The sequence below is a fragment of the Plecotus auritus genome (assembly GCF_963455305.1).
Source record: "Plecotus auritus genome assembly, chromosome: 1".
Lineage (NCBI taxonomy): Eukaryota > Metazoa > Chordata > Mammalia > Chiroptera > Vespertilionidae > Plecotus > Plecotus auritus.
In genome coordinates this window covers 214,965,479-214,992,340 of record NC_137770.1, presented here as the reverse complement: position 1 = coordinate 214,992,340, position 26,862 = coordinate 214,965,479, and the positions used below count along the sequence as shown (strand labels likewise).

Genomic DNA, 26,862 nt, shown 5'->3' with positions numbered 1-26,862 from the left:
CATTTTATCATGAATTATTATCCTTAATTAAAAAGGCCAAGACCACCAACTCACAACATGCAAGCAAAACAAGTTTTTTATGAGAATGACATAATACATCACTAACCTGGTCTGGAAAAGGACAGCTCCCACCAATCTCCCTCATCACAGAGCTCACTTTAACTTTTTTCACATATTTCTTTATTTCAACACCTTGCTAATCATATTTTTCTCACTGGTGAACTAATTCTAATATAGCCATTAAGCAATTTTAAAGTAAAAATTAACCAAGATTCAAACATCATTTCAATTATTAAAGACTTATTTATTAAATAGATTTAACTTGAATAGCAAGTAGTAGCAACAGAAGGGTAGTAATTTTGGTTTCAATTTCTATTGCCTTTGGTTCTTTTTAAATTAGAACATAAGTCAAAACATGAAAACTACAAAAGAAGTAAATGGCCTATAATTCACAAAATAGCTAATCAAATAATAAATAATCAACAATTAATTTTATCAACTTCCAAAGACCCTGTAAAGTAAGCTTAAACTTGTAAAATACATATTCATTTAGAAATAGTAAGTTATAATAGAGAATAAGGGTTTTCTGAAAATGAAAATTTATCTTACTATGAAGGATTTTTGTAAATTTTTCTATATCTCATAACTTTCTGAGAAATAAATTATTACATAAATTATGTGCAATTAGATATAAATAAGTCTTTCAGGGAAGCAAGAAATCTTTTTAAAATTTTGAATATATTACTTCCCTGCCTTATTACCACTAGTACTTACAGTATACTCATTACTAATAATTCATTTATTTATAATCAATCGTTTGAAAAAGTGGTTTTTCAAAGACATGATTTTCTAAAGTTGCTAATAAAATCAATGGGAATCTCATGGATTTTAAAGTACTTAAAGCCAAAGGGACAAAAAAATGTGGAAGCTGTAACAAAATTTCTCTGAAATTCCCCCAAGATAGCATTATAATCAGGTTTTAGGACATAAATATGCTAATATATGTTAACAAAATGTACAAATAAAATATTTCACTAATTACTATAAAAGTTAAGCTATTTAAACTTGAAATTTATTTGAATAGTACTTATTCAAAACATCACAGAATGTCAAAGTACAATTTTAAAGCCAATTTCTTATTTAAAACTGGTTTTAATTTTAAACTCCCAAATTATAATGCATTAAGCTTTCACAAGAATAATGCTTTGAATGTATTCATAATCTTATTTTTTAACTTTTCAGCATTTTTAAGAACTACACTTATCTTTTGACATCTGTACAAATTTAAATTACCAACCTAAGTTTAAAAAAAGTTCTTAATTATAAGTCATTAAAAGAAAACCATCTAAAATTTTAAATGTTATTTTAACAAGAGAAAATTACTTGATTCACCTGTTTGTTCTGGATTAATAGAAATCTTATATTGCAGTGATGTGAACAAAATTAAATTGCATATCTCAGTATCATGATACATGAAAAATATGGACTCACCAAAAAGATACACTAGAATATGGTCAGATTCCTAAAAGAAAATTCTAAACTAATTTCTTTGTACTTAAAGGCTCCTTTTAGGAGCCAAAAACACACAATGGAGTAAAGAAGGCCTCTTCAATAAATGCTAATGGGAAAATTGGAAAGCCACATGCAAAGAATGAAACTAAATTAGTTTGTCCCATGTATAAAGATTAATTCAAAATGAATCAAAGAACTATAAGATCTGAAACAATAAATTACACAAAAGGAAAACATAGGTACTAAATTTATAGACTTGGACATAGGAAACATTTTATGAATTTGACCCCCAAAACAAGGAAATTAAAGGCAAAAATAAAATGGGACTGCATCCAACTAAAAAGCTTCTGCATAGCAAAAGAAAAGGCAGCCAACCAAATTTGAGATAATTGCAAACAACAGCTCCAACAAGGGTTAATATCCGAAATATATAAAGAACTCATACAATTCAACACCAAACAAACAATCCAATTGAAAAATGGGCAGAGGACCTGAACAGACACTTCTCCCAAGAAGACATACAAATGGCCAACAGATATATGAAAAGATGTTTAATTTTACTAGCTATCAGGGAAATTCAAATCAAAACTACAATGAGCCCTGGCTGGTATGGTTCACAGTTAGTTGGGCGCCAGCCTGTGCATCAAAAGGTTGCTGGTTCCATTCCCAGTCAGGGCACATGCCCAGGTTGAGGGCTCAATCTTTGGTGTGGAGCATGCAGGAGGCAGCCAGTCTGCCTCTCACATCAATGTTTCTCTCTCTCCCCACCCCCTTCCTCTCACTCTAAGAACCAATAAAAATTTAAAGCTTAAGGTACAATGAGATACCACCTCACACCTGTTAAAATGGCTATTATCAACAAGACAGGTAATAACAAGTGTTGGAGAGATTGTGGAGAAGAGGAATTCTCATTTGCTGCTGCTGGGAATATAAACTGGTATAGCCACTATGGAAAATAGTATGGCGGTTCCTCAAAAAACTAAGAATAGAGTTACCATATGACCCAGGAATCCCTCTTCTGGGTATCTACCTGAAAAACCCCAAAACATTTATTCACAAAGATACATGCACCCTATGTTCATTGCAGTATTACTCTCAGTGGCCAAGACATGGAGAACACCAAAGTGTCCAACAATAAAGGATTGGATAGAGAAGGTGGGGTACATATATACAATGGAATACTACTCAGCCATAAGAAAAGATAAAATACTGCCATTTATGACAACATGGATGGACCTTGAGAATATCATGCTAAGCGAAATAAGTCAGACAAAGCTAAGAACTACATGATTTCACTAATATAAACAGAAACTCATAGACATAGACAACAGTATGATGGTTACCAGAGGGAAGGGGGTGGGTGGGGTGGGGTGGGATGGGGTAATAAGGGGTAAAGGAGGCCAAATATATGGTAACAGATGATGATTTTACTTTGGGTGTGGGCACACAATGCGATATACAGATCCATGTATCATAGAAATGTACACTTGAAACCTATATGGTCTTATTAAACAATGTCACCTCAATAAATTTAATTTAAAATAAAAAATAAAGCTATAGTAATAATAAAAAAAAAGGCTCCTTTAAAAAATTTTTATGTGCTGAAAGAAGGTGAAGGGATTAGCCAAAGAGCATATAGGCATAACCCACAGACACTGACAGCAGTGTGGTGATGGCCAGAGGGAAGGGGAGGCAGGGGCAGAGAGAGGATGGTCAAAGGGCAGGAAAATGGGGACATCTGTAATAATGTCAACAATAAAAATAAAGTTTAAAAAAGGCTTCTTTTAAAATTTTTATGTAAACATTAACTTTTGAATATATATTTTTTATTGATTTCAGAGAGGAAGGGAGAGGGAGAGATAGAAACATCAATGACAATGATGAAAGAGAATCATTGAATGGCTGCCTCCTGCACGCCCCCTACTGGGGATCGAGCCCTCAACCCAGGCATCTGCACTGACCAGGAATCAAATGGTGATCTCCTGGTTCATAGGTCAATGCTCAACCACTGAGCCACACCCACCAGGCTGTAACTAACTTTTAAATAACCTAGATACACTAAAACATCCACCAAAGTATAATTAGAACCCTCTTAGTACTGTTAGTTAAAATAGTTTTAGATTAATACTAGTTAAATATCTGCAAACCTTTTGCATTTAAAAAAATCCTCTGAGCAGTGATTTATAGGAACTAATCTTAAAGACAAAGGTATACTTAAATACAATTTCATAAAGCGTTTATAAGCTTGGCTAGTAGTTCTTAACCTTTCTAGGTTACTGTGAGTACTTTACAAATGACAAAAGGCACATACACACAAATACAAAATGTTGCACACAATTTTAAGGGGGTTAGCCACTCACCTCTGATAAAATTTCAGAAAATACTGTTAACATCTCAAAAAACTAAAACTGACCTTCTATTGACAGCAGAAAATTAGAAAAACTGTACATAAGACAAATGAATTTTAGATAACACAAAAAATATTACTATCAGAGACTGTGAAAAACTACATGATTACACAAGGAAGAATCACTTATTCAGGATCAACAAGTGGGGGAGGAGGGGATTAGCTACCAACTAATTATGATGGACAACTGGTGAAACAAAAATGGGTAAGGAATAGTATCTGTTGATCTTCATTTTTGGTTTGACTCCATGCTAGGTAGGTGTCTTTCCTTTGTTACCTTATTTAATCTTCACAACAAACCTATTAAGGCAGCTTATATAACTTTCTTTTTACATATGAAAATTACAGTTTAGAGGGGTAAGAAACTTAAAGCTAAACTACAAAATAGTGGAACTAAGATTTAAAACCAGGATGGTATGGCCTTCAGCATCATGCTCATTCCATTATACTACAGAGCCAAGAATTTGTAAAGAATTTGTAACTTGTTGAATAACATGTGTATGACATGCAAGGTATGTTAAGCCACTAAGCTGTTGTGCTTGAACAATCAAATTTACTCTAAAATTTGTAAAACAAAATTTACTGTAAAACTAAATTTTTTTCCAGCTCAATATTCTGTGATTCTAAGGTCTAGAAATACCCATTCTACTCTATTCTGTAGTCTCAATGTACTGACAATGCAATTTTAAATGTGAAGTTTCAAACAAAACGTTAAAAAAAGATAGAAACAATCGCATCATTTCCCTCCAAACATGCAAAAAAACAGCATAATTCTTTACATAAAGTAAAGGTAATTGGAGACATATACTTGTAGGTAGGATGTAGTAGCTAGTGTCAAGCCAACACTCCCACTACAAATAGAAATGGATGAATTAAAGAAGAAAAAAACCACATTATTTTAAAAATATCAGAAAATTCTGTTAGCAACAAGGACTAGATAAAATAAAATCCAGAGAAGGAAAAAAAGCCCTTCCTAGCCCTGACCGGTTTGGTTCAGTGGATAGAGCGTCGGGCCATGAACTGAAAGGTCCCGGGTTCGATTCTGGTCGAGCGCATGTACCTTGATTGCAAGCTCGATCCCCAGTAAGGGCTATGCAGGAGGTAGCTGATCAATGTTTCTCTCTCATCAATGTTTCTAACTATCTCTCTCCCTTCCACTCTGTAAAAAATCAATTTAAAAAAATACATACATACATATATATATATATATATATACATATATATATATGTGTATATATATATATATATCGGCCTTTCCTAAATCATTTGATGATTGATTACTGGCCATTTTCTTTCTTTGCTGATTCTAAGGGTGGGAAGAAAAGGTAAATCAATAGAGCCTGAACAGGTTGTACAGGCTGGCTCAATGGATTAGAAATTAGTTGTGCTCTAAAATGCAGAGCAATTTTCTCTAGAGACAGTATTACTGAGTTCTGGAGCAGCATAGAAGGGTGGGGAACCAAGCCTGAAAGGCAGAGAAAAATAAGTCAGAGTCTACCACTGCTTAGAAAACAAAATTCTGCTTACGGGGGAGTCAGGGGTAAAGATCGGCATCAAACACATGACTGGTCTCCCGGCTCAAGACACTTGAACCTGCATGGAATGAAAGGCTAAAATGCCAAACTCAAAATATGCTAAGGATACAAGTTTTAGGATAGAGGTGAAGTGAATATTACTAAAACTTGCAACCCAGCCCAACTCAGCTCAATCTTTTATTACACCAAAGTGACCATTTCCCTCACACTATCTTCCTAATACAGAAAAGATGAGACCCTTGATTGTCAAGTTAACTATGATTAATATGTTCAATAAAATAGAGGGGACAAAATTTTATTTCAGAAAAAAATGAGTGAAAACAATTTCAGAAGAGAATATGATTCTATATATTGGACTAAAATATAGAGTATCAAATGAAACTGAAAAATACATATCTGAAACTAAGAATTCATTGGATTAACAGCGGAATGGACACTGAAGAAGCTAGGCAAATCTTTCTACAAACCACTACACTAATACTATCTTCTAAATATTCGGACAGAACTGAATTTCAGCTAGCTCTTGGCAAAACGTATTTTCAAATGAGTCTAACACAAATTTAAAGTCCCAGTGCCATCTCTGAACATTTAAGACTCAAAGTTTACACTCTTTTGAATATCCTTTTTCATGATGAGAATTTAGTAACATTTTTTCCAATTAAAAGCAAATTGTCAGTGTAATTTATTTCATTTATATAAGTCAGTTTTCTAAATTTCAAGCTTAAAGTATTCTTTAGAATGAAATAGCAACAACTATATTCCTCTGGTTATGAGACATCTTTTAGAGAGGTAAAAACTGATGTTTACAGAGAGTGAACTAATTAATTAGTCACTCAGAAAAGCGCTACTTTCCAAACCAGTTCTTTCTAGCACCAAAGAACAGGTCCCAGCTACCACACGTTGCAGCCTACTTCCTTCCCTATACTGTACTTCCCTATACCTAAGTGAATGAGTCTAAGGCAGGGGTGGGCAAACTTTCTGACTCGAGGGCCACAATGGGTTCTTAAACTGGACCGGAGGGCCGGAACAAAAGCATGGATGGAGTGTTTGTGTGAACTAATATAAATTCAAAGTAAAGGAGCGGAGGGGAGAGCAAGAGAACCGGATAGAACAGCCAGATCCGGCCCGCGTGCCGTAGTTTGCCCAAGGCTGGTAAGGGGAATAGAAATATACACTATTTATTAAAAAGTGCTTACAGAACTCTTTTAGAAAGTCACAGGATACTAATCATACGTAAAAGAGAGATTAAAGCACTAAAAATGGGGGGAAAAAAAAACAAGATTAAGAAGTTGGTGTATAAAGTCTAAAATTTAGGGTTCTTCAGTCAGAAGGGATATGGCTAAGAGCATACATAAACAAAGTCTATAAAGTCACTAATGTTCGGATATAATATATATGTGCAAAATCTCGGAAGACTAAAACTAATAGTTACTTTAGGATAGAAAACAAAATACTGTAATACATCATACAGTAAAATTATGACACGTTTCCTCAAAATATGAAATCAGGCTGAAAGCACATACAAGTTATAGAGAGTTCACTTACTTGGACATCAATTTTTTAAACTACAATACTATAATTAGGACACAATCAAGAAGCAAAATATAGACAAAAGTATAAAAAAATTTAAAAATAAATGTCAAAATCTATTTAATGAAGCATTTTACTCACTTGTAAGCTCCTCAGGCTCTTACAAAGAACCTACTAAAAGGCTGAGGTTTCCTGTTTTATTGTCTTCCAAGCACCACTATTTGTAATTATCTCATTGCTTTTTATCTCTTTTTATATCCACAAGAGGAACCTTATAACCTCTAAATAGCATGTCATCTAAATGGCACCTAAAACAGTACCGAGTCTCACAGTGCAGGTTCAGAAATATGAGTTAATGAATAAGTAACTTTCAGCAAATGGCACACAAGCGGCATAAAGAAATAGCTGCCAGCCTTAGCCGGTTTGGCTCAGTGGATAAAGCATCAGCCTGCAGACTGAATGGTTCAGGTTCGATTCTGGTCAATGGCACATGCCCGGGTTGTGGGCTTGATCCCCAGTAGGAGATGTGCAGGAAGCAGCCAACTGATTGTTCTCTCTTATCACTGATGTTTCTATCTCTCCCTCTCTGAAATCAATAAAAATATATTTTTTTAAATAAAAGAATCAGTTGTTGAACAAATAAAATTACAACATTAAAAAAAAATGGCAACTAAAACCAGCAATTTCTTAAGACAAATATGCTTATCCTCCAAGAGTATCAACTTTATTCATTTTAAAGTTTCTATTAAAGCAAATATATGCAACATAATACAACTGAAATTTCAAATGGGTGTTTGAAATATAATACAAGACTTCAAATATATTTTGTGGTTATAGGTGGCCAGTTCATATTTCTAGACCCTAAGGACACACATTTATTGTCTTCTGATATTAGAGCTTCATGAAAAATATTAGAAGTACTTACAGACTTATAAACTATCTCTGTACTTACCTACCAATTCTCCAAAGACTAGATGCTCTTTAAGTAGAGTATTAATATACATCTTTCTATTCCTATCACCTAGCATAGTACTTATATGTCAAGAATATTTCTATTAAAAACAAAAAGACATTCAAACTCTCCTTTTCAGCATAGATAAAGCAATAGCCTTACCTCTAGCCTGAAACAACAACAAAAAAGAGACAGAAATATATGAAACTGTTTTCAAGACAATGTACAATGGGAAATGAAAGACAATGATTCCTGAGAAACAAGTCAGATGGGCCCTATGATTCCTAAGCTTATTGATGTATGAGAGCTCCAGGCAGCAGTGAATGGAGAGCTCAGACAAAGCCTGGAGATTTCCTGAGTTTAAGAAGCCAGCTGAGAGGAGACCAAGGCAGCTAGAAGCCACAGAACAGATCACCAGAGAAGAGAGTGCTAAAAAGATAAAGAACTCCAAAGATCTGAACATAGTCCCTACTGAATATTTCAGTGAGTACTAAGCAGCACATGCAAATAAGGAAACTACCAGAGGTGGAGCAAAGAACTACTAGGAAGAATTAGAGAAAACAGTGTCCAAAGCTCACAAAGATCTGGCACAATGCCTCTTTCCATCAGCCAGACTAGAAAACATTGTAATTCACAAGCCACTGAGTACACTATCCAGGAGGGTCTTGCCTCATTAATAGGCAATAACTAGCCCTAGACTAAACATTGCTCTGGCTCCTCAAAAAGTTCAATACAGGGTGGAGCAAAAGTAGGTTTACAGTTCTGCGTATGAAAAACACAGAGTTTATTCTTCTACTATTACTTATTAATTATTGTGTTATTTCCCATACAAACAACCTACTTTTACCCCACCCTATACAGACTTATCTTATAACCCCACACTCTCAGGTATATACCCCAAAGAACTGAAAACAAATATCAAATGAATACATATACATCCATGTTCATAGCAGTAGTAGTCAACCTTTGGATGGAAATAGCCCATTAATGGATGAATAAACAAACTATAGTATATCCATACAGTGGAATATTATTCGGCCATAAAAAATAATGAAGTATTGATACATGCTACAACATGGATGAACCTCAAAAGCATTATGCGAAATGAAAGAAGCCAGACACAAAAGGTATATAATGTATGGCTCCATTTATATAAAATATCCAGCTGGTAGTAGTGGCTGAAAGCGGGCTACAAGAGGGCCAGGCCTCGGTGCAGGCGAATCTGGTGGGAATCGAAGCCATCAGAACCGCCACCATGAGGTGGGCAAGAGCAGCAAGATGCTGCAGCACATCAATTACAGGATGAGGTGCATCCTGCAAGACGGTCGTATCTTCATTGGCACCTTCAAGGCTTTCAACAAGCACATGAATTTGATCCTATGTGATTGTGATGAATTCAAGAAGATGAAGCCAAAGAACTCAAAACAAGCTGAAAGAGAAGAGAAGCGACTCCTCGGGCTGGTGCTACTTTGAGGGGAGAACCTGGTCTCAATGACAGTAGAGGGACCTCCTCCCAAAGATACTGGCATTGCCCGAGTGCCACTTGCTGGAACTGCTGGGGGCCCGGGGGTCAGCAGGGCGGCTGGCAGAGGAATCCCAGCTGGTGTTCCCATGCCCCAGTTCGTAGGGCTGGTGGACCATCCCAACAGGTGATGACCCCACAAGCAAGAGGCACTGTTGCAGCTGCTGCCACAGCTAGTATTGCAGGGGCCCCAACCCAGTACCCACTGAGCCATGGAGGTCCTCCCCCACCTATGAGCCAAGGGGCACCCCCTCCAGGCATGATGGGCCCACCTCCTGGTATGAGGCCTCCCATGGGTCCCCCAATGGAGATCCCTCTGGACGAGGAACTCCAATGGGCATACCCGCTCCAGGAATGCAAGGCCTCCTTTGATCCTTGGCCACAGAGTTACGGAAGTAGCTCCACAGAGGCGTGGTCCCGGTTCACCAGGGCCACACTACCACAGACCTGTTTGTTTGTTATACTGCTGTACTTGGGAGTCTCACCAGATTGTCTGGTTTCCTTTACAGGGCCCCCTCCCCCAGGAATGCACCCACCAAGGCCCTCCTCAGCTCCCTGCCTGTTTCCTGAAAGCCTGTACATAGTCCTTTTATTTGTGTGGCCTGTGAAACAACATTTCTTAATAAACTCTTAATAGGATAAAAATAAATAAATTAAATAAAATACCAAAAGTAGATAAATAATAGTCTGAACATAGATTAGTGGTAGCCAGGGGCTGGAGAGAGAGGATAATAAAAAGAAACTGATTAATAGGTAAGGGGTTTTAGTTTGGATTGATGGAACTGTTTTAGAACGAGATAACAGTTGCACAACACTGTGAATGTACTATATGCCAATGAATTGTCCACTTTATCATGGTTACTTCTCTGTTACGTGAATTTTACCTCAATAAATTATTTTTAAAAATAAAAAGATGGGAAAATGAAAATTAAGAATTAATGAGGGTAAAAAAGAAAACAAAAGCAAACAAATACTTAAATGTAGCTGTATCAATAATTCCAGTAAATAGTCCAAAATCCCTTTAATTAAAAGGCAAAAATTGTCAGACTGAATAAAAAAGCAAAACCCAACACTGCCTATAAAAAAATAAACTTTAAATAAAAGGCATACACATGGGGAAAAATGGAAATGGAAGAAATATGCCATGCTAACATTAATCAAAAGAATGTTGTTGGAATGACTGTATTACTATTAACAAAGAAGATTTCAGAGAAAAAATGTTTCTGGAGATAAAGAAGGTCAACATCTATTACTGATAAAAACTCTCCACAAACTACTAAAATAAAATAAATAAAATTTCCCCAAGCTGAAAAAAGACATCTAAAAATCCCTACAATTAACATAATACAGAATAATGAAAGTGTGGATGCATTCCCAAGATCAGGAGCAAGACAAGGATATCTTTTCTTACAACTGCTAATCAATGTTTTCTGGAGAGTCTAGTCAGTGTAGTAAAACACACAAAAAAACTACAGAAAGCATCCAGATTAGAATGAAAGAATAATGTCTTCATTCCAGATGATATGACTGTCTATGAAGAATTTCAGGAGTCTACAAAAAGTTAATGAAACCAGAAGGTGAGTTTAGCAAATTATACCCTAACAAGGAAAAATAAATAATTGAAAAATTTTAAACATATACCATAATAAAATAAACATCATAAATACTTATAGGTAAGTCTGAAAAAATATATCCAAGACATGTACACTAAAACTACATAGCATTATTAAGAAAAATATTTAAAGTCTTAAGAAAATGGAGAGATACTGTTTCATGGGTCAGAAGATTAAGTATTTTTAAGATGCCAATTTCCCCAAATAGATCCATAAATTCAATGCAATCCAAACTAAAATCCCAAGAGAGATTTTTCCATAGAAATGGACTAATTCTAAAATTCTTATGAAATACAAAAAATCTAGAAAAGCAAAACAACTTTGAAAAAAAAGAAGTACAAAGTTTAAGAACTAGCACTACCCAATTTTAAAACATAATTATAAAGCTACAATACTCAAGACAGTATGATATTAGCATCAAGATACACATAAAGATCAATAGAACAGAACAGAGCCAAGAAATAGACGCATACATACACTGAGTGGCCAGATTATTATGATCTCTGAACACATAATAATCTGGCCACTGAGTGTGTGTCTATATATATTAGAGGCCCGGTGCATGAATTCGTGTAGGGGTGGGGTACAGCCAGCCTGGCCAGGGGGAGGGAACACGGGCAGTTGGCCAGCCTGCCTGCTGGTGGAATTCCTGGTCGAGGGGACAATTTGCATATTAGCCTTTTATTATATAAGATATACACTGAGTGGCCAGATTATTATGCGTTCAGAGATCATAATAATCTGGCCACTCAGAGTATATTGACAACTGATTTCCAACAAAGGTCCAAAGGCAATTCAGTGAAGAAAGAATAGTCTTTATAAAAAATGTTACTGAAGCAACTGGGTATCTAAATGCAAAACAAATAAAAAGAATTTCAATCCATACACTGCACCATACAAAAAAATTATCTCAAATTAATCATAGACTTAAATGTAAAACTTAAACCTATAAAACTCCTATATAAAACATCGAAAAAAATTTTTGTTCATAGACTTAGGGAGACATATTAGGTATTACACCAACAGCATAATCCATAAAAGAACAAATTGGATATAATTAAAATTAAAAACTTCTGGTCTTGAAAAGACTGTTAGGGGATGAAAAGACAGACCACTGGTTGGGAAAAATATTTGCAAAATATAAATCTGTAACCAGAATACATAAAGAATTCTCAAAACTCGACAACAAGAAAACAATAAAATAAAAACATGGGCAAAAGTTAGAAGACACGGAGAAACCAAGATGGCGGCATAGGTAAACACCTAAACTGCTGCCTCGCACAACCATTTCAAAACTACAACTAAAAGACAAAACGGACGTCATCTAGAACCACAGGAAGGCTCGCTGAGTGGAAATTCTACAACTAGAAGGAAAGAGAAAAGCACACTGAGACTCAGAGGAGCTGCAGGAGGCAGATATTGAGACGTGCGCGCAGAGAGGACTGGCAACTGAGTGCAGAGCTGGCTTTCTCAAGCGGGAGGGAGACAAAAGCTCCCGACTGCGCTGAACTCCAGTTCCAGGCGAGACTCTGGGGACCCAGACTCATACGGGGTGAAACTGGACTGTCAGGAAAGAGAAAAGCACACTGAAACTCAGAGGAACTATGGAAGGCAGAGGTTCTGAGGCGCGCACATGTGCAGAGAGGGCGGGCAACTGAGTATGTGGCTGGCTTTCTCAAGCAGGAGGGAGACAAAAGCTCCCGACTGCACTGAACTCCAGTTCCAGGAGAGACTCTGGGGACCCAGACTCATTCGGGGAGAAACTGGACTGTCTGGCAGCAGGCGGAACTCGAGGGCAGCTTTCTCTCAAAGGTGTTTGCAGCGATTACCACGGGACACTGAGACACAGGGGCCTATTAGGGCAGGGCTGACAGGAAAACAATGTTGTCTGCTCTGCCCTGAGACTCCGCCCCATCCAAGCTGAGCACAGAGGCTTTTGCAAGTCTTGTCTCATAAGGGTGTCTCCAGCACAGAAGTTCTCCCAGCGTAGACACAGCTGATCCTCACAGCCAATTGGCCTGGAGGTCAATTCCTCCCACTGATACCAACAACAATCAAGGCTTAACTACAACAAAACTGTGCACACAGCCCACAAAGGGGTGCACCAAGTGTGTCCACCTCAGGTAACTGGGGAGGCTGAGCCACTGGGCCCTATAGGACATCTAGCACACAAAGCCACTCTATCAACTCAGGGAAGCAGCCAAAATGCAGAGACAAAGAAACAGGTCACAAATGAAAGAAATGGAGGAAAGCAAACGACTGGATATAGAGTTCAAAACCACAGTTATAAGGTTTTTCAAGAATTTTCTAGAAAAGGCTGATAAATTTAGTGAGATCCTCGAGGATATGAAAAGGGACCTAGAAATTAAGCATATACTGACTGAAATAAAAAATATTATACAGACATCTAACAGCAGACTAGAGGATCACAAGAATCAAGTCAAAGATTTGAAATACAAAGAAGCAAAAAACACCCAACCAGAAAAGAAAAAAGAATCCAAAAATATGAAGATAGTGGAAGAAGCCTCTGGGACAACTTCAAGCATACCAACATCAGAATTATGGGGGTGCCAGAAGAAGAGAGAGAGCAAGATACTGAAAACCTATTTGAAGAAATAATGACTGAAAACTTCCCCCACCTGGTGAAAGAAATAGACTTAACAAGTCCAGGAAGCACAGAGAACCCCAAACAAAAGGAATCCAAAGAGGACCACACCAAGACACATCATAATTAAAATGCCAAGAGCAAAAGACAAAGAGAGAATATTAAAAGCAGCAAGAGAAAAACAGTTAGTTACCTACAAGGGAGCACGCACACGATTGTCAGCTGATTTCTCAACAGCAACTATGCAGGCCACATGGGAGTGGCAAGAAATATTCAAAGTGATGAATAGCAAGAACCTACAATCAAGATTACTCTGCCCAGCAAAGCTATCATTCAGAATTGAAGGTCAGATAAAGAGCTTCACAGATAAGAAAAAGCTAAAGGAGTTCATCACCACCAAACCAGTATTATATGAAATGCTGAAAAGTATTCTTTAAGAAGAGGAAGAAGAAGAAAAAGGTAAAGATAAAAATTATGAACAACAAATACATATCTATCAACAACTGAATCTAAAAATCAAGTGAATAAAAAAATCTGATGAACAGAATTAAACTGAATATAATAGGATCAGGGGCATAGAAAGGGAGTGGACTGACAATTCTCGGGGGGAAAGGGATGTGGGGTGTGCGGGAAGAGACTGGACAAAAATCGTACACCTATGGATGAGGACAGTGGGGGGGTAAGGGCAGAGGGTGGGGTGGGAACCAGGTGGAGGGGAGCTATGGGGGAAAAAAAAGAGGAACAATTGTAATAATCTGAACAATAAATATTTATTAAATTTAAAAAAAAGTTAGAAGACACTTCACCAAAGAAGATACACAAATGCCAAATAAGCATGAAAAAATGCTCAATATCACTAATTAGGAAAATGCAAATTAAAGCCATAATGATATTAGAATTATTGAAACAAAAATATTAACTAAATATTGACAAGGATGTAGCACAACAAACTATCATACACTGCTGCTGATAGTGTAAAATAATACCATCATTTTTGAAAAGTTAAACAGATATATATCATACAGTCAAGCCACTCCATTCTTAGAAATTTTTACTCAAAAGAAAAGAGGATATATGTCTACAGCAAGACTCAAAAAGAATATTCATAGCAGCTTTCTTTATATAAACCAAAGCAGGAAATAACACAAATGTCCTTCAAATGTGGTACATCTAGGCAATAGAGTATTATTCAGCATTTAAAGGGAATGAACTATTAATCCAACAATATGGATGAACCTCGAAATAATTATGAGTAAAAGAAGACAGAAAAACATACATACTGTATGATTCCATTTACACGGAATTCTGGAAAATGCAAACTAAAGTGCCAGAAAGCAGATCAACAGTTGCCTAGAAGAAACAAGTGGATTACAAAGAGAAATAAGGAAACTTTTAAATATACTGAACAGGTTCACTGTCTTGATGTATACATGTAGTATGTGCTAACATGTGACCAAACTTACCAATGATACACTTTAAATATGTGCAGTTTACTGTATGCCAATTACACCTCAATAAAGGTACTAAAAAATATATAAAAATTTTAAAGATGTTATTATCAAGATATATTGTATTCGAAGACATAAAACAAAACAACACATAAAAAATGTGTTAAGGCATACCTCTCCATTTACTTACATCTTCTATTTTTTTTACCATTGTTTTGTAGTTTTTGCATACCATACAGATTATGCACATATTTTGTTAGTTTTATATGCATATATTCCTTTGTGTTTGGTGCTATTGTTAATGCTATTTTTAAAATGTTTTATTTCCAATTGTTCAAACTCACATTTTTAAATCCCAGGAATGGTTTTTCTGTAGATTTTTATGGGATTTTCTAGAGAGAGAACCATGTTGTTGGAAAACAGTGACAGTTTTATTTCTTGGTTTGTAATCTGCATACCTTTTATTTCTTTTACTCTGTTTTTCACTGAGTAGGATTTCCAGTAAATGTTGAATAGGAATGATATGAGTGGATTATTTGCTTTAGTCCTGATTTTCTCTATTGTTTCCTGTTTTCTTATTTTTTATACATTAATAAAGAAACATTTGTAAATCATATAGTTGAGGGGTTTTAGTATTTTAATGACTACCTATATATATATATATATAAAAGGCTAATATGCCAAGTGTCCGACCGTCCGACCAGTCGCTATGATGCACAATGACCACCAGGGGGAAAACGCTCAATGAAGGAGCTGCCATGACTCGCACTGGCCATTTATAGAGAAACGGCACCGCAGACCTAGCGCCAACAAAGTAACACTCGGCTTTCCCAAAGTGGGAGCCAGGCCCCACCACCACCCTGGAGCGACACCCCACCAAATCACGGCCGACACTGCCAAGACCGCATGGCACAAAATGCAGCCCACAGCCCAACGCAGCCCAGAAATGGTGGCTGTGGGCACCAGGTAATGACATCACATAGCAATGCCGGGCTTCCTCTCTCTAGCGACTAGCCTCCTTGGAATTTCTTCATCCTAGGAACACAACTTGCTTTATAGCCAGGTGGAAACATTTTACACTTTAACCAAATGTCTGTGAAGCGTTTTCCCATGCCTCATCTCATTTGATCCTCACAGAAGTCCTGGGGTAGGTAGATGGGAGACTCAGTGGAATCCTCTTTTCATTAGCCAGAAAACGGAGATTTAAAAAGGTTAGAAACTTGACCCAGCTAAAAAGAAGTAAGAAATGGTGGACCTTGAAAATGACTGCAGGTTTTCTCAGTGCACAGAATATAGTCAAACACTGCTGCAGTTAAATATTTTACTCTTTGTTCTCCCTGCATGATCTACAATAATGATCTGCTTTGTGTTGATATTTATTGCTGAGTTGCTGACAATTACCTGAAAGAGAAGTTGGGGTGCTTCACTGGGCTGGAAAAAGTTTAGTTAAATCAGAAAGCAGGTCTAATTAAGCAAGTTTATCTGTAGATATAAAGCTCTCGCTGGTGTCAATAACACACGTGTGTTTCAATCTGTCATTGTCAATTGTGAATTTGGTTGACACCTCTATTATTAAAAAAGGGCTAATAGCGATATTAAAATATTTCTTCTAATTAATTTCCTTTCATTGTGCACAAATCCGTGCACTAGGCCACTAGTATGTTTTATAATTGGCTCTCTTTAGAATCCTACGTATTTTATACATTTAAAATACATTAAATCTTGTAAAATACCAATAAAACATTATTCTAAGAAATTGTTCATAGGCTTCTGGAGACTACCATAGGTGTCCATGACAAATAAAAGGTTAAAAATACCACCCTAGCTGGTTTACTCAGTGTTTAGAGCATTAGCCCTCGAACTGAAGGATCACAGGTTCAATTCTGGTCAAGACATGTACCTTTGTTGCAGGCTCGATCCCTGACCCTAGTCAGGGTATGTGAGGGAGGCAACCAATCGATATGTCTCTCTCACATCAATGGTTCTCTCTCTCTGTCTCTCCCTGTCCCTTTCATTTTCTCTAAAAATATCCTTGGGTGAGAATTAAGAGGAAAAAAAAGGTTAAAAATCCATGCTGTAAATTACCCTGCTCTTATCTTACAAAGCACCCCTTTTTCAGGGTCTCTAATACCCTTCATACATGCATGAAGTGTCACCCTCTCCATGATTATATAGTTGACACTCAGAACAGAGAAATGCACAGCTTTTTTTTAAGCAATAGTCATAATTTTTTATGCTTACTAGATAGTATAGTCCATATAAAATTAAATGTATCAAATAAACATTCCATCTAACCACCTATATAGAGAGACCTCAAGTTAAATACTACAATGTCAAATGAAATATACTTTCTGAAACAATGGGAAAAGCCTGAAAATATCAATCTACCTTATTCCCAAATAAAAAAAGTTTAATGAAAACATCTGAAAAATGATCTTAAGTTGCTAAAAACATGTAGAGAATATGAAGTTTACTTTTTGTTTTCTCAATCCTATACTGTGCACACATTGCATTACCTTGTTTACTCATTTAAAAAGTGAAAAACAGAGGATATCAAATGATGAGTGGATAAAAAAACTGTGTAACATTTACACAATTTAATAACATTCAGCTGTAAAAGGGAAGGAAATCTTACCTTTTGTGACAGCATGAATGGACCTGAAAAGTATTATGCTAATTGAACTAAGCCAGTCAAAGACAAATACCATATTATTTCACTTACACGTGGAATCTAATGAACACAATAAACAAACAAAATATAAACAGACTCAGATACAGAGAACAGATTGACAGTTGTCAGAGGGGTGGGGTTGGGGGGCTGCGTGAAAAAAGTGAAAAGATTAAACCAAAAAACGAAAAAGTCAACTTATAGACACAGACAACAGTAAGGTGATTACCAGAGGGAAAGGAGACTTCAGGGCGAAGTAGAAGAGGATGAAGCGGGGGATAAATAGTAATGGAAGAAAATTTGACTTTGGGTGGTGAACACACAATATATAGATGATGTATTATAGAATTGTACACTTGAAACCTATAAAATTTTATTAACCAATTTCACCCCAATCAATCTAATAAAAACTTTTAAAAAGTAAAAAAACAAAACAAACAAAAAATTTCCAATGATTTCTTGGGTTAAATAACAGAAAAGTATAAACCAAGTGATATACAGTAGTCATTTAAACAACAGAAACACCCAAACAGTTGGAAGAGAGGGGATCTAAACTACAAGAGCTACAAATTCAACTATGAATTTAATAACAACCAAAAATTTAAGACGTTTAAAAATCAAAATATTCTACAGTCTGAAGATGATCTGGTGAAAATAGACATCTCCTTCCTATCGATAAAAAGTACTAGTTTAAAAATATTTTCAGTAGAAATATACCTTATTTCATAACAAAAATCAAGGGACAAACAGAATTTGCTTTTCTGTATTTCCTATCATTTGAAGACAAAATGAAATGTAGCCACACAATTACATTCATTCAATTTCAACTCAACAGTATTTAATTTTTATACATATAATTACCATAATTTTAAAAAACTTTAATAAAAATGTAATATATTCAATCGATACTAGTTTTTTATGTCTCTACCAACATCTTGACAATTTTATTATAAGCACTCAAATTACAACACTTTAGATAATATTTTCTGATTACAGAATCATGTACTCATCACAGGAAACTTGTAAAATATAAAAGAAAGAAAACAGAATTTGCCATAATCTTACCAATTATAAATAAGCATTGTAATAATTTTATTTCTTTTATGGGAAGTATCTTATAAATTAATAAAAATGCTACTAATCAATACTAGACCCTTACTTTGAGCTACTTAGCTAAGAGCTTTAAAAATACTATTTTATTTTATCCTTACAACAACCCTGCTTTAGGTGAATATTTCCATTTTACAGATATGTTAACAAGAATTTAAAGAGGTTAAGAAACATGCCTAAGGCCACAAAGATAAGTGGTACAGCTGAATCCATCATTTTAGATCATTATCCTATGCCACCATCAATATATACATACACAGAATGTTATATTCTACTCTCAAGTAATTTTAGATGGCTATTTAATATTAACAGCATGTGAGCATACCATAATTTAATTAATCACTCCTCTACTGGATCAGATTATTTTTGTATAGTATTCAGGATAGGGTGACTCATTCAATACAAAAAAATAAAAACAGATAAATGCAAGACTTGCTTGTCTACTTCTAAATTTATATTAAAATATATAATTCAACTTACTCTTTTACTGAGACAAATAACTGGCCACATACTGCAACCTAATGTGCAGCAGCAACAAAGGCAGCCACAAAGTAGCCAACGTACATTAACAGGAAGGTTCTTCTTAAGACAACTGTTAACTCTGTTGATGCTGGCTTTAAATTCTTCAGGAGCTACCTAAAGAAAAAAATTTAAGAAATAACAACACTGCAATATTAATGTCAATAAACATGCATCATTAGTATAAATCTTTTTCCTAATTTGTTAGGAAAAGACTTTAATTTTGAAGTGTATAAATAATATCTAAATAATTAACAGACACTCACTTTTCCAGTTAATGAAGAAGGGAATTCTGATTCAAATTTGTTGCTCAGTCCAAATCTATTTTAAAAAGGAGAAAAATGTTATTGCATGTCATTGCTGCACAAAATACACCATTTAACTTAATCAAGGGTCAAGTAAATAGCAGCTTCATATACAGAATAACCACGGAAGATTGAGACACAAAAACATCCTAATCAGCAATTTATGAAATGTAACAAGCAATTTAAGCAGCTGAATCAAAACTTCTGTATAATAAGAGGCTGAGAATAACTTGTTTGGGGTTATCTTTGCGAAACAAATATTATGTAATGAAAAACAACACAATGTTTAAATGTTCAAATTTGTCAAAATTATGAAGGTTCTTCCAACTAAGTAACAAAGCTAAAATCTCTATTAATTACTCTTTAGGTCAAGAGTATTTGTTAACACTCAATATTAGCAGTAACATGTCTAAAAATGCAAACTGATTAGTTAACACTTTCTGAGATCTACACTATTACAGCCAGAGAATGCAAAAACACCTGGAACAATGTGGTTGCTGGCCTGGCTATTTAAGCTTTCAAATGTTAAGACATTTGCTATCCATACCCCCAAAGAAATGAAACCCAAGTAGTGCATTTTAATATTCTTAAGTGTTTAAATGTCTGAAAAGATCATGAGAATTGACTGGGCACATGACTACTTCTTCACATAAGTTATTAGATAAGAATAAAATAAATATTAAGACACATTGGCAATAGCAGATCACCCTGGAAATAAATATTGAGATTCTTCAATATGATGATTTGTGTTGGACCCTAGAGCCAAAATTCTTTTCATTTCATTGAGAGATAATTGACACATAAAATTATATTAATTTAAGGTGTACAACACAATGCTTTGATACATGTGTGTATTTTTAAATGATTGCCAAATGAATTTAGTTAATATCATCTCACAGTTACAAAAATTTTTTTCCCTATGATGAGAACCTTTAAGATTCACTGTCTTAACAATCCTTAAATAGATAATACTGTACATAGGGTAGCTGGCGCTGGTAAGAGGAACCCCTGAGATTCTGTATTAAACAGCTGGCTAGAGTAGGAATTTCTTATTCAACCATCTAGTAGAGCTGGACAGAAAAATCAAATGAGTAAGGTGAGCTGTGTGAAGGCAATAAGGAATGATGGGGCCTAGCTGTGGGGAGGGGAAAAAAGAGGAGGGCAAAGGAAGAGAGACCAGATCCAGCAGATTACTGTCAATCTAGAAGGCAGACCCACTTTTGACAGACTGTATGATTTTCTTTTTCCAAGAGGAGGTGGAAAACCAGATTTCTATGCACTTTCCCATCTCTAAAACACTGTGCAAGTCAATTAAAAAACTTCTGTGGGTCAGGCTGTGGTTTGTATCATGATCTAGACTTCCCTACCTGTAAACAGTGGGTTCTGAGACCATTTCTTTATCATCTTAAGTACTTTCATATAATATTTAATAGCAGCATTGAAATAACATTAATCTATCTTTAAAAATAATGGATACTATTTACAAAAAAAGATTACAATACCATTACCTAGGTCCAAGCCCAAGTTCTTTTCATACTAAACATAAACTGGCAACCATTACTGTTTAATGTAATTCTGGCACTAACGCCATTCTCTTTCTAAGATTGGACGATTGAGCTAAACTTATTTTCTGTCTATGTAGGGGCCTCAGAGCAATGTGATTCTACTGGGAAAAGCCTCCAGATAACCCACTTTCAATCTTAAAGATCCTCCCAGGAGGAAGAGGTGTGAAGAGCTTGCTGATAGCTCTCAGTGAGGTCTCTAGGATAACCTACTTCCTTTTCATCTATTCCCCTTAAGGAAACATTCAACAAATGTTTACGTATTCAACCTTCTTAATATAAACTTCCTTCTCTTACATGATCTCCCTCGGTCTGGAGGTTTTCTCCTTCAATTGATAGTTTCCGTTTCAACCAGGTTTTATTATTGCAATTAATTAACCATCTCCTTCCAACTGGTCTTTGACATTTTCTAGAAAAGCAACAACCAGATACCTCCAAGTCTCCCAAAGAAAAAGGTCCTCCTTACATCTCCAGTGATTAAAGCAGAGAATACCTATAATTTGCCAATTAATATGCTAAGTTGGAGAGAGCAGTCCAGTATGAGTTTAAAGCCTAATTTCCTTTCTTTCCAGAGCCTGGATACTTCCTCATTGGATGAGTGGCTGAATGTTGATGCTTTGCCCAGGGAGCACTATGAGCTAACTGCCCTGCTGTTCCTGCAAGCAGAACTTTAAGCCAGGCTAGTAGTAATTTTTCCAAGTTAAGAACTGGTAATTTCAAGAACATTCTTTTGGCACTCAGTTCCTTTTCTCACACATTTTGTTAAGTTGTATCTTAAGAACAGATAGTAATTCTTCCTCTTCCTTCATCTCACCCCCAAAGTAATGTCCCAGGAAAGATGAACAGTAACATGATTCACACACACTAGAAGGGAGTGTTCAGCTTTTCCAGCAACCATTAATTCGGTTTGGTGCTGATAATTTTCCATTCTCCCTTGCTTGTGTTTCCACCAGCTAAACAAGAATACCTGAAAGAACGGTCAAGAAAATGCTGCTGTTGGTGGCCTTAGAGTCTCCCCAACAAATTCCAACAGCAATTTGCTTTCCCTTTTAAAAATTTCTAAACAATAGAATATTCAAGTGAAATACTTCATGACTACAGGCAGAATGGGCAATGATAATCAGGTACCCTTTCCTCATCTCCATTTGAAATATAGTACTCTGCGGCAGGGGTATTTAAATGTTTGGTGTCAGTACCTCTTTGCTTTTTTAAATTCTTTTTTTCTTTTTTTTTGAGAGATTTCTTTCTTTTTTTTTTTTCGCTTTTTTAAATTCTTGAGGACCTCAATGACCTTTCAAATTTATGTGGTTTACATTTACCGATATTTTGGATTAGACATTAGAATTAAGACATCTAAAACATTTTAAAATTTTATTCATAAATTTTATATAGCCCATTATATGCTAACAAAAATAACACTTTTATGCAAAATACTTGTTTTTCAACACAAAAATCTTTAGTGAGGAAAGTATCTTACATTTTCACATATCTTTTTAACATCTGACAATGGAACACAGCTGGATTCTCACATCTCTTTCTGCATTCAATCTGTGATATGCTCTTTTGGTTGATGTTGATGAAGAAAATTGGGCCTCGCCAGATATGTCATTGAAAAATATATTTACTAACTACACCAAAACCTGACAGATGGCAGTCTCTTATGGTTTTGCAAGGAGGAAGCTGAAAGTCTATCAATGAACTTTTAATACTCTGCTAAAATTTGAAATCTATTGGCATATATTTTGAGTGAATTTTTTTTTACCCAGACCTGATTTTGTAGCTTCATTCATTTGTCAAATGCTGACATACTTTATTTTATGATATAGAAATCATCACATTCATTAATATGATCACTGACCTCATCAGAAAGGTCTTTACATATTGGGAAGCTGTCCAGCTCACAGTGGCAGATACAAATTTTCCAAAATTCTAATTTCCCTCTGAAAAGTTGAAATTTTATTATTGAAAACAAATGCTACAAGTTGTTTTCCTTGAAAAGACAGTCTTTCTTTATTTAAAAAAAAGGGGGGGGCTGAATGTTATCCAGCACTACATAAACAAAAGAAAAAATAAGCTACCACCCATATCTTAAAAACTGACTTTAAACCATATTAATAGATGGCTTTTTTCCCCCTAGCTTTGAGTGTTACTAGTGGACATAAACAATGGCTATGAATTGTAATAGGTATCCTTGGTATATAAAAGCAATAAAGGCGGAATAAGGAAATATACAGGGAAAAGTGGATGAAGAGAAGTGGAAGGAAAGAGGGAGATAATAAATTAAAAAAAAAGGAAGTTTGGATTGGCCAACTGCTACCAACAACTGTTTTATTTATTATCCAATACCTATTAATTACCAATCTCTTAGAGTTGGTATGAAAGAAAATGACGTGCTATAACTACATCTATTATTATTGCCTAAAAGACCTTTTCTTAAATCATGGTTAAAATACTCATGACTGCCCTAGCTGATTTGGCTCAGTGGATAGAGCCTCGGCCGGTCGACTGAAGGGTCCCAGGTTCAATTCCAGTCAAGGGCACATGCCTGGGTTGCATGCTCAATCCCCAATGGGGGGCGAGCAGAAGGCAGCCAATCAATGATTCTCTCTCATCATTGATGTTTCTATCTCTCCCTCTCCCTTTCTTTCCGAAATCAATAAAAATACATTTTTTTAAAAAAAATACTCATGACCTTGGAATTGATAAAATACATAAACTATTTTCAAAGGATGGCAATATGACAGAGATAAAATGCATTAAACTTAATCTATTTTACTCTAACCTATTACAAGTTCACAAGTCTACTAGTATTTCCAGAAAAGAGAAGTCTTTGAAATCACAACTATTAAACACCTTTTATGTAACACTTCATGATCACAAGGTCCTACAAAAAAAGACTTACCTCACTTTAAAAAATTTTTTTTAAAGAAAGCATGCACAAGGCAACTTTTTTACTTTTATATAACTTAAGGTAATTTTGAAAGTTCATGTAATATACCTGATAAAGCTTTGCAGAGGTACTGTAACTTCACACCTAAATCTAAGTGGCATTTTGAAAGAGGCTTGTTTTACCCATATCTCACCTACTGCCATTTCAGTCACCTGGTTCCTACAATCTGTAGCCATAACTCAAGTGTAAGCCACTCCAATCTGATCCTCTGCACTTTCATATTCATCCAATTCAGAATCTCCTTTTCCTGATAGTTCCTTCCTCTTCCAAACTCCTTTTAATATTTAACCTGTTTATCTCCTACCTAGTTACTTCCTTGTATCTCTTAAAAGTTCTTTTTTCACTTTAACCAAAAATCTTGTTGAAATGACACTTTCCTTAGGAATCCTCAATTATAGCTCATTCCCTGGAGTCCATCTTCCAGACTCCATTTCCCATGTTCCCATAATACTTGATTATATTCTCTCTTATACATCTTTACCATATTTTATTATAATTATGTTAACAAGCCTAACTTCCTACTCTGATAAACACTGAGTGGTTTATGGGTAGGTATGGTACCATAATTATCTTTATACCTCAAATATCTGGCCCAATGCCAGACATAAATATTCAATATTTGCTGAATAAATCAATCAATTTTCAAAAAGAAAAAATGTCCAATTTCACTAATCCCTCATTGTAGTCTTCCACACCATTGTTTCTCTTCCTCTAATGCCCATGAATCCTGGTTTATACCACATTGTTCCAAGTCTCAACTGTCATCTTCAGACTTCCAGGTCACTCTCTCTGTGTTGGGGGCCCACAAGACCAACCTCAGGTTCAATGATTGATTAGGACTCAGAGGATTCAGCATATAGTTGCACTCACAGCTAGATTTATTACAGCAAAAGGAGACAAAGCAAAAGCAGCAAAAGGAAAAGACAACATGGGGTGATGGACACAGACTAGGGGGCAGGGGAGGAGGGCATGTACTGGGGGGTGAGGACGGCTGGGGGAGAGGTCAATGGGGGGAAAAGGAGACTTATGTAATACTTTTAACAATAAATAAATAAATAATAATAACAACAAAAATACATTACAGATAAAATAAAAGACACACTGGGGTGAAGTACAGAAAAAAACAGAAACAAGCTTCCAAGAGTCTCTTCTCAGTGAAGACACTGAGGATGTGCTGAATTCCTCCACTACAGTAAGCCCTCAATTTTGTGGAACTACGTTTAACGAACTTCAGATTTAATGAACAAAATTTCTGGTCCATATGTCATATGTGGAAATTAACACCCTGTTAATTTTAAAATTCTCTTAACAAGATTTGTTTATAATTAAGTTAACAGGTTATATTTTTGTTATTGCTTCACTGTTATTTTTAACAAATGTTAGTGAATAGGTCATATGTTGGATAAAACACTGTAGTAATTTCGCCAACATAAATATTACATAGTCTACATGTAAAATCCAAGAGTCGTAAACAATGTTGGGTGAATGATTAGCACGTGATCACACCACATTTCACACGGTAATTGGTTCTGTCGTGTGCTGTGACTTCTACAGCAGTTTCAACTCAAGTAGGCTGTTTCTAAGTGTGCTAAGCCACGCCCCAGCCATGTGCATCTGTTTACTCACTGTGACTAGTGAATGTACATTTACTAGTCCTATTCTGTATAAATTAAAAATTACAGTAATATACATAGAAAATTTTTCTGTGAAATTAAACTTTTCATACATACTTAATTTTAATTACACAAACCTGTTTACATAAGTAAAAACACATAAACAAAAAAACCCACGTAAACCAACTAATTTGTCAATTTTTTAACATACACATTCAGAAAACCTACTTTATTATATAATAGGCTTTCAGCTTTAACGGACACCCCCTTGTCCGAATTAGTCCATTATATCAAGATTTTACTGTAACTAGCTTTGACAATGTTGTCTACCCAGAAAGCTTATTAATCAGTGCTTTGGTCACATGGGCAACCTCTCCTTAGCATGTACCAAAATTCCAGACTCCCAGAATGAAACCAGGTGTTCAATATACACCACACTGTACAGGTTAGGCATAGTGAGCTATTCTTATAAATTCTGGGAATACTGAGAACTCTCCTAAATTCCAAATTCCCAGACACAAGCAAAGAGCCAACACTGCAAGCAAGCCTTTCTAAGAATAGCAGTCTCAAGCCTGCTATGTTAAAACTCTTTCTGCCCACCTTCACACTCTAAGGACATAGACATCCATGTCAGTTTTTGTTTCTACCATGACTCTTGTCTTCATTCTAATTAGTTCAATATTCAGCACCAGAACTAAGTGGTCATCTGACTTCACCTATTCTAAGGAAATTCACCTCTATTTAATTCAGCAACCTATTTCACCGTGAAACAGTCTGTATATTGTCATCACTTGGAACTGTATCTAAAATTCTGAACTGTAAAATTCCCCTCTTACCACTACCATCAATCATTTCATTTCTCCCACCCTTACCAAATTTGTTTCTTCATCTCTGGCTGTATCCTACTGCTTACCACTCCTCCTTGCTTTTCCACTCTATACCAGCTCCCTTATGACTCCCTTCCTTCCTGTCTGCCAGAACTATATAATTCATTTTGACCATACTCCAACA

General features: G+C 35.6%; 1 protein-coding gene and 1 pseudogene across 3 annotated transcripts in view; one reads left to right on the top strand and one right to left on the bottom strand.

Moving 5' to 3' along the window:
• CHIC2 (cysteine rich hydrophobic domain 2) overlaps positions 1–26,862 on the bottom strand; it is a 55,857-nt gene that overhangs the window by 8,877 nt on the left and 20,118 nt on the right. The window contains exons 2-3 of one of the 2 annotated variants that reach the window (XM_080673773.1): positions 19,688–19,742; positions 19,467–19,538 (exon numbers count right to left, since the gene is read on the bottom strand). In XM_080673773.1, the coding sequence (XP_080529899.1) occupies positions 19,467–19,538; positions 19,688–19,742 (127 nt within the window). Of the gene's footprint in view, positions 1–19,382; positions 19,539–19,687; positions 19,743–26,862 lie in introns of both variants that reach the window. The other variant, XM_080673772.1, reaches the window with a different exon arrangement.
• Positions 9,215–9,830, top strand: LOC308255747 (small nuclear ribonucleoprotein-associated protein B-like; annotated as a pseudogene). Its single transcript has one exon. The product of its transcript is annotated as a small nuclear ribonucleoprotein-associated protein B-like (transcript).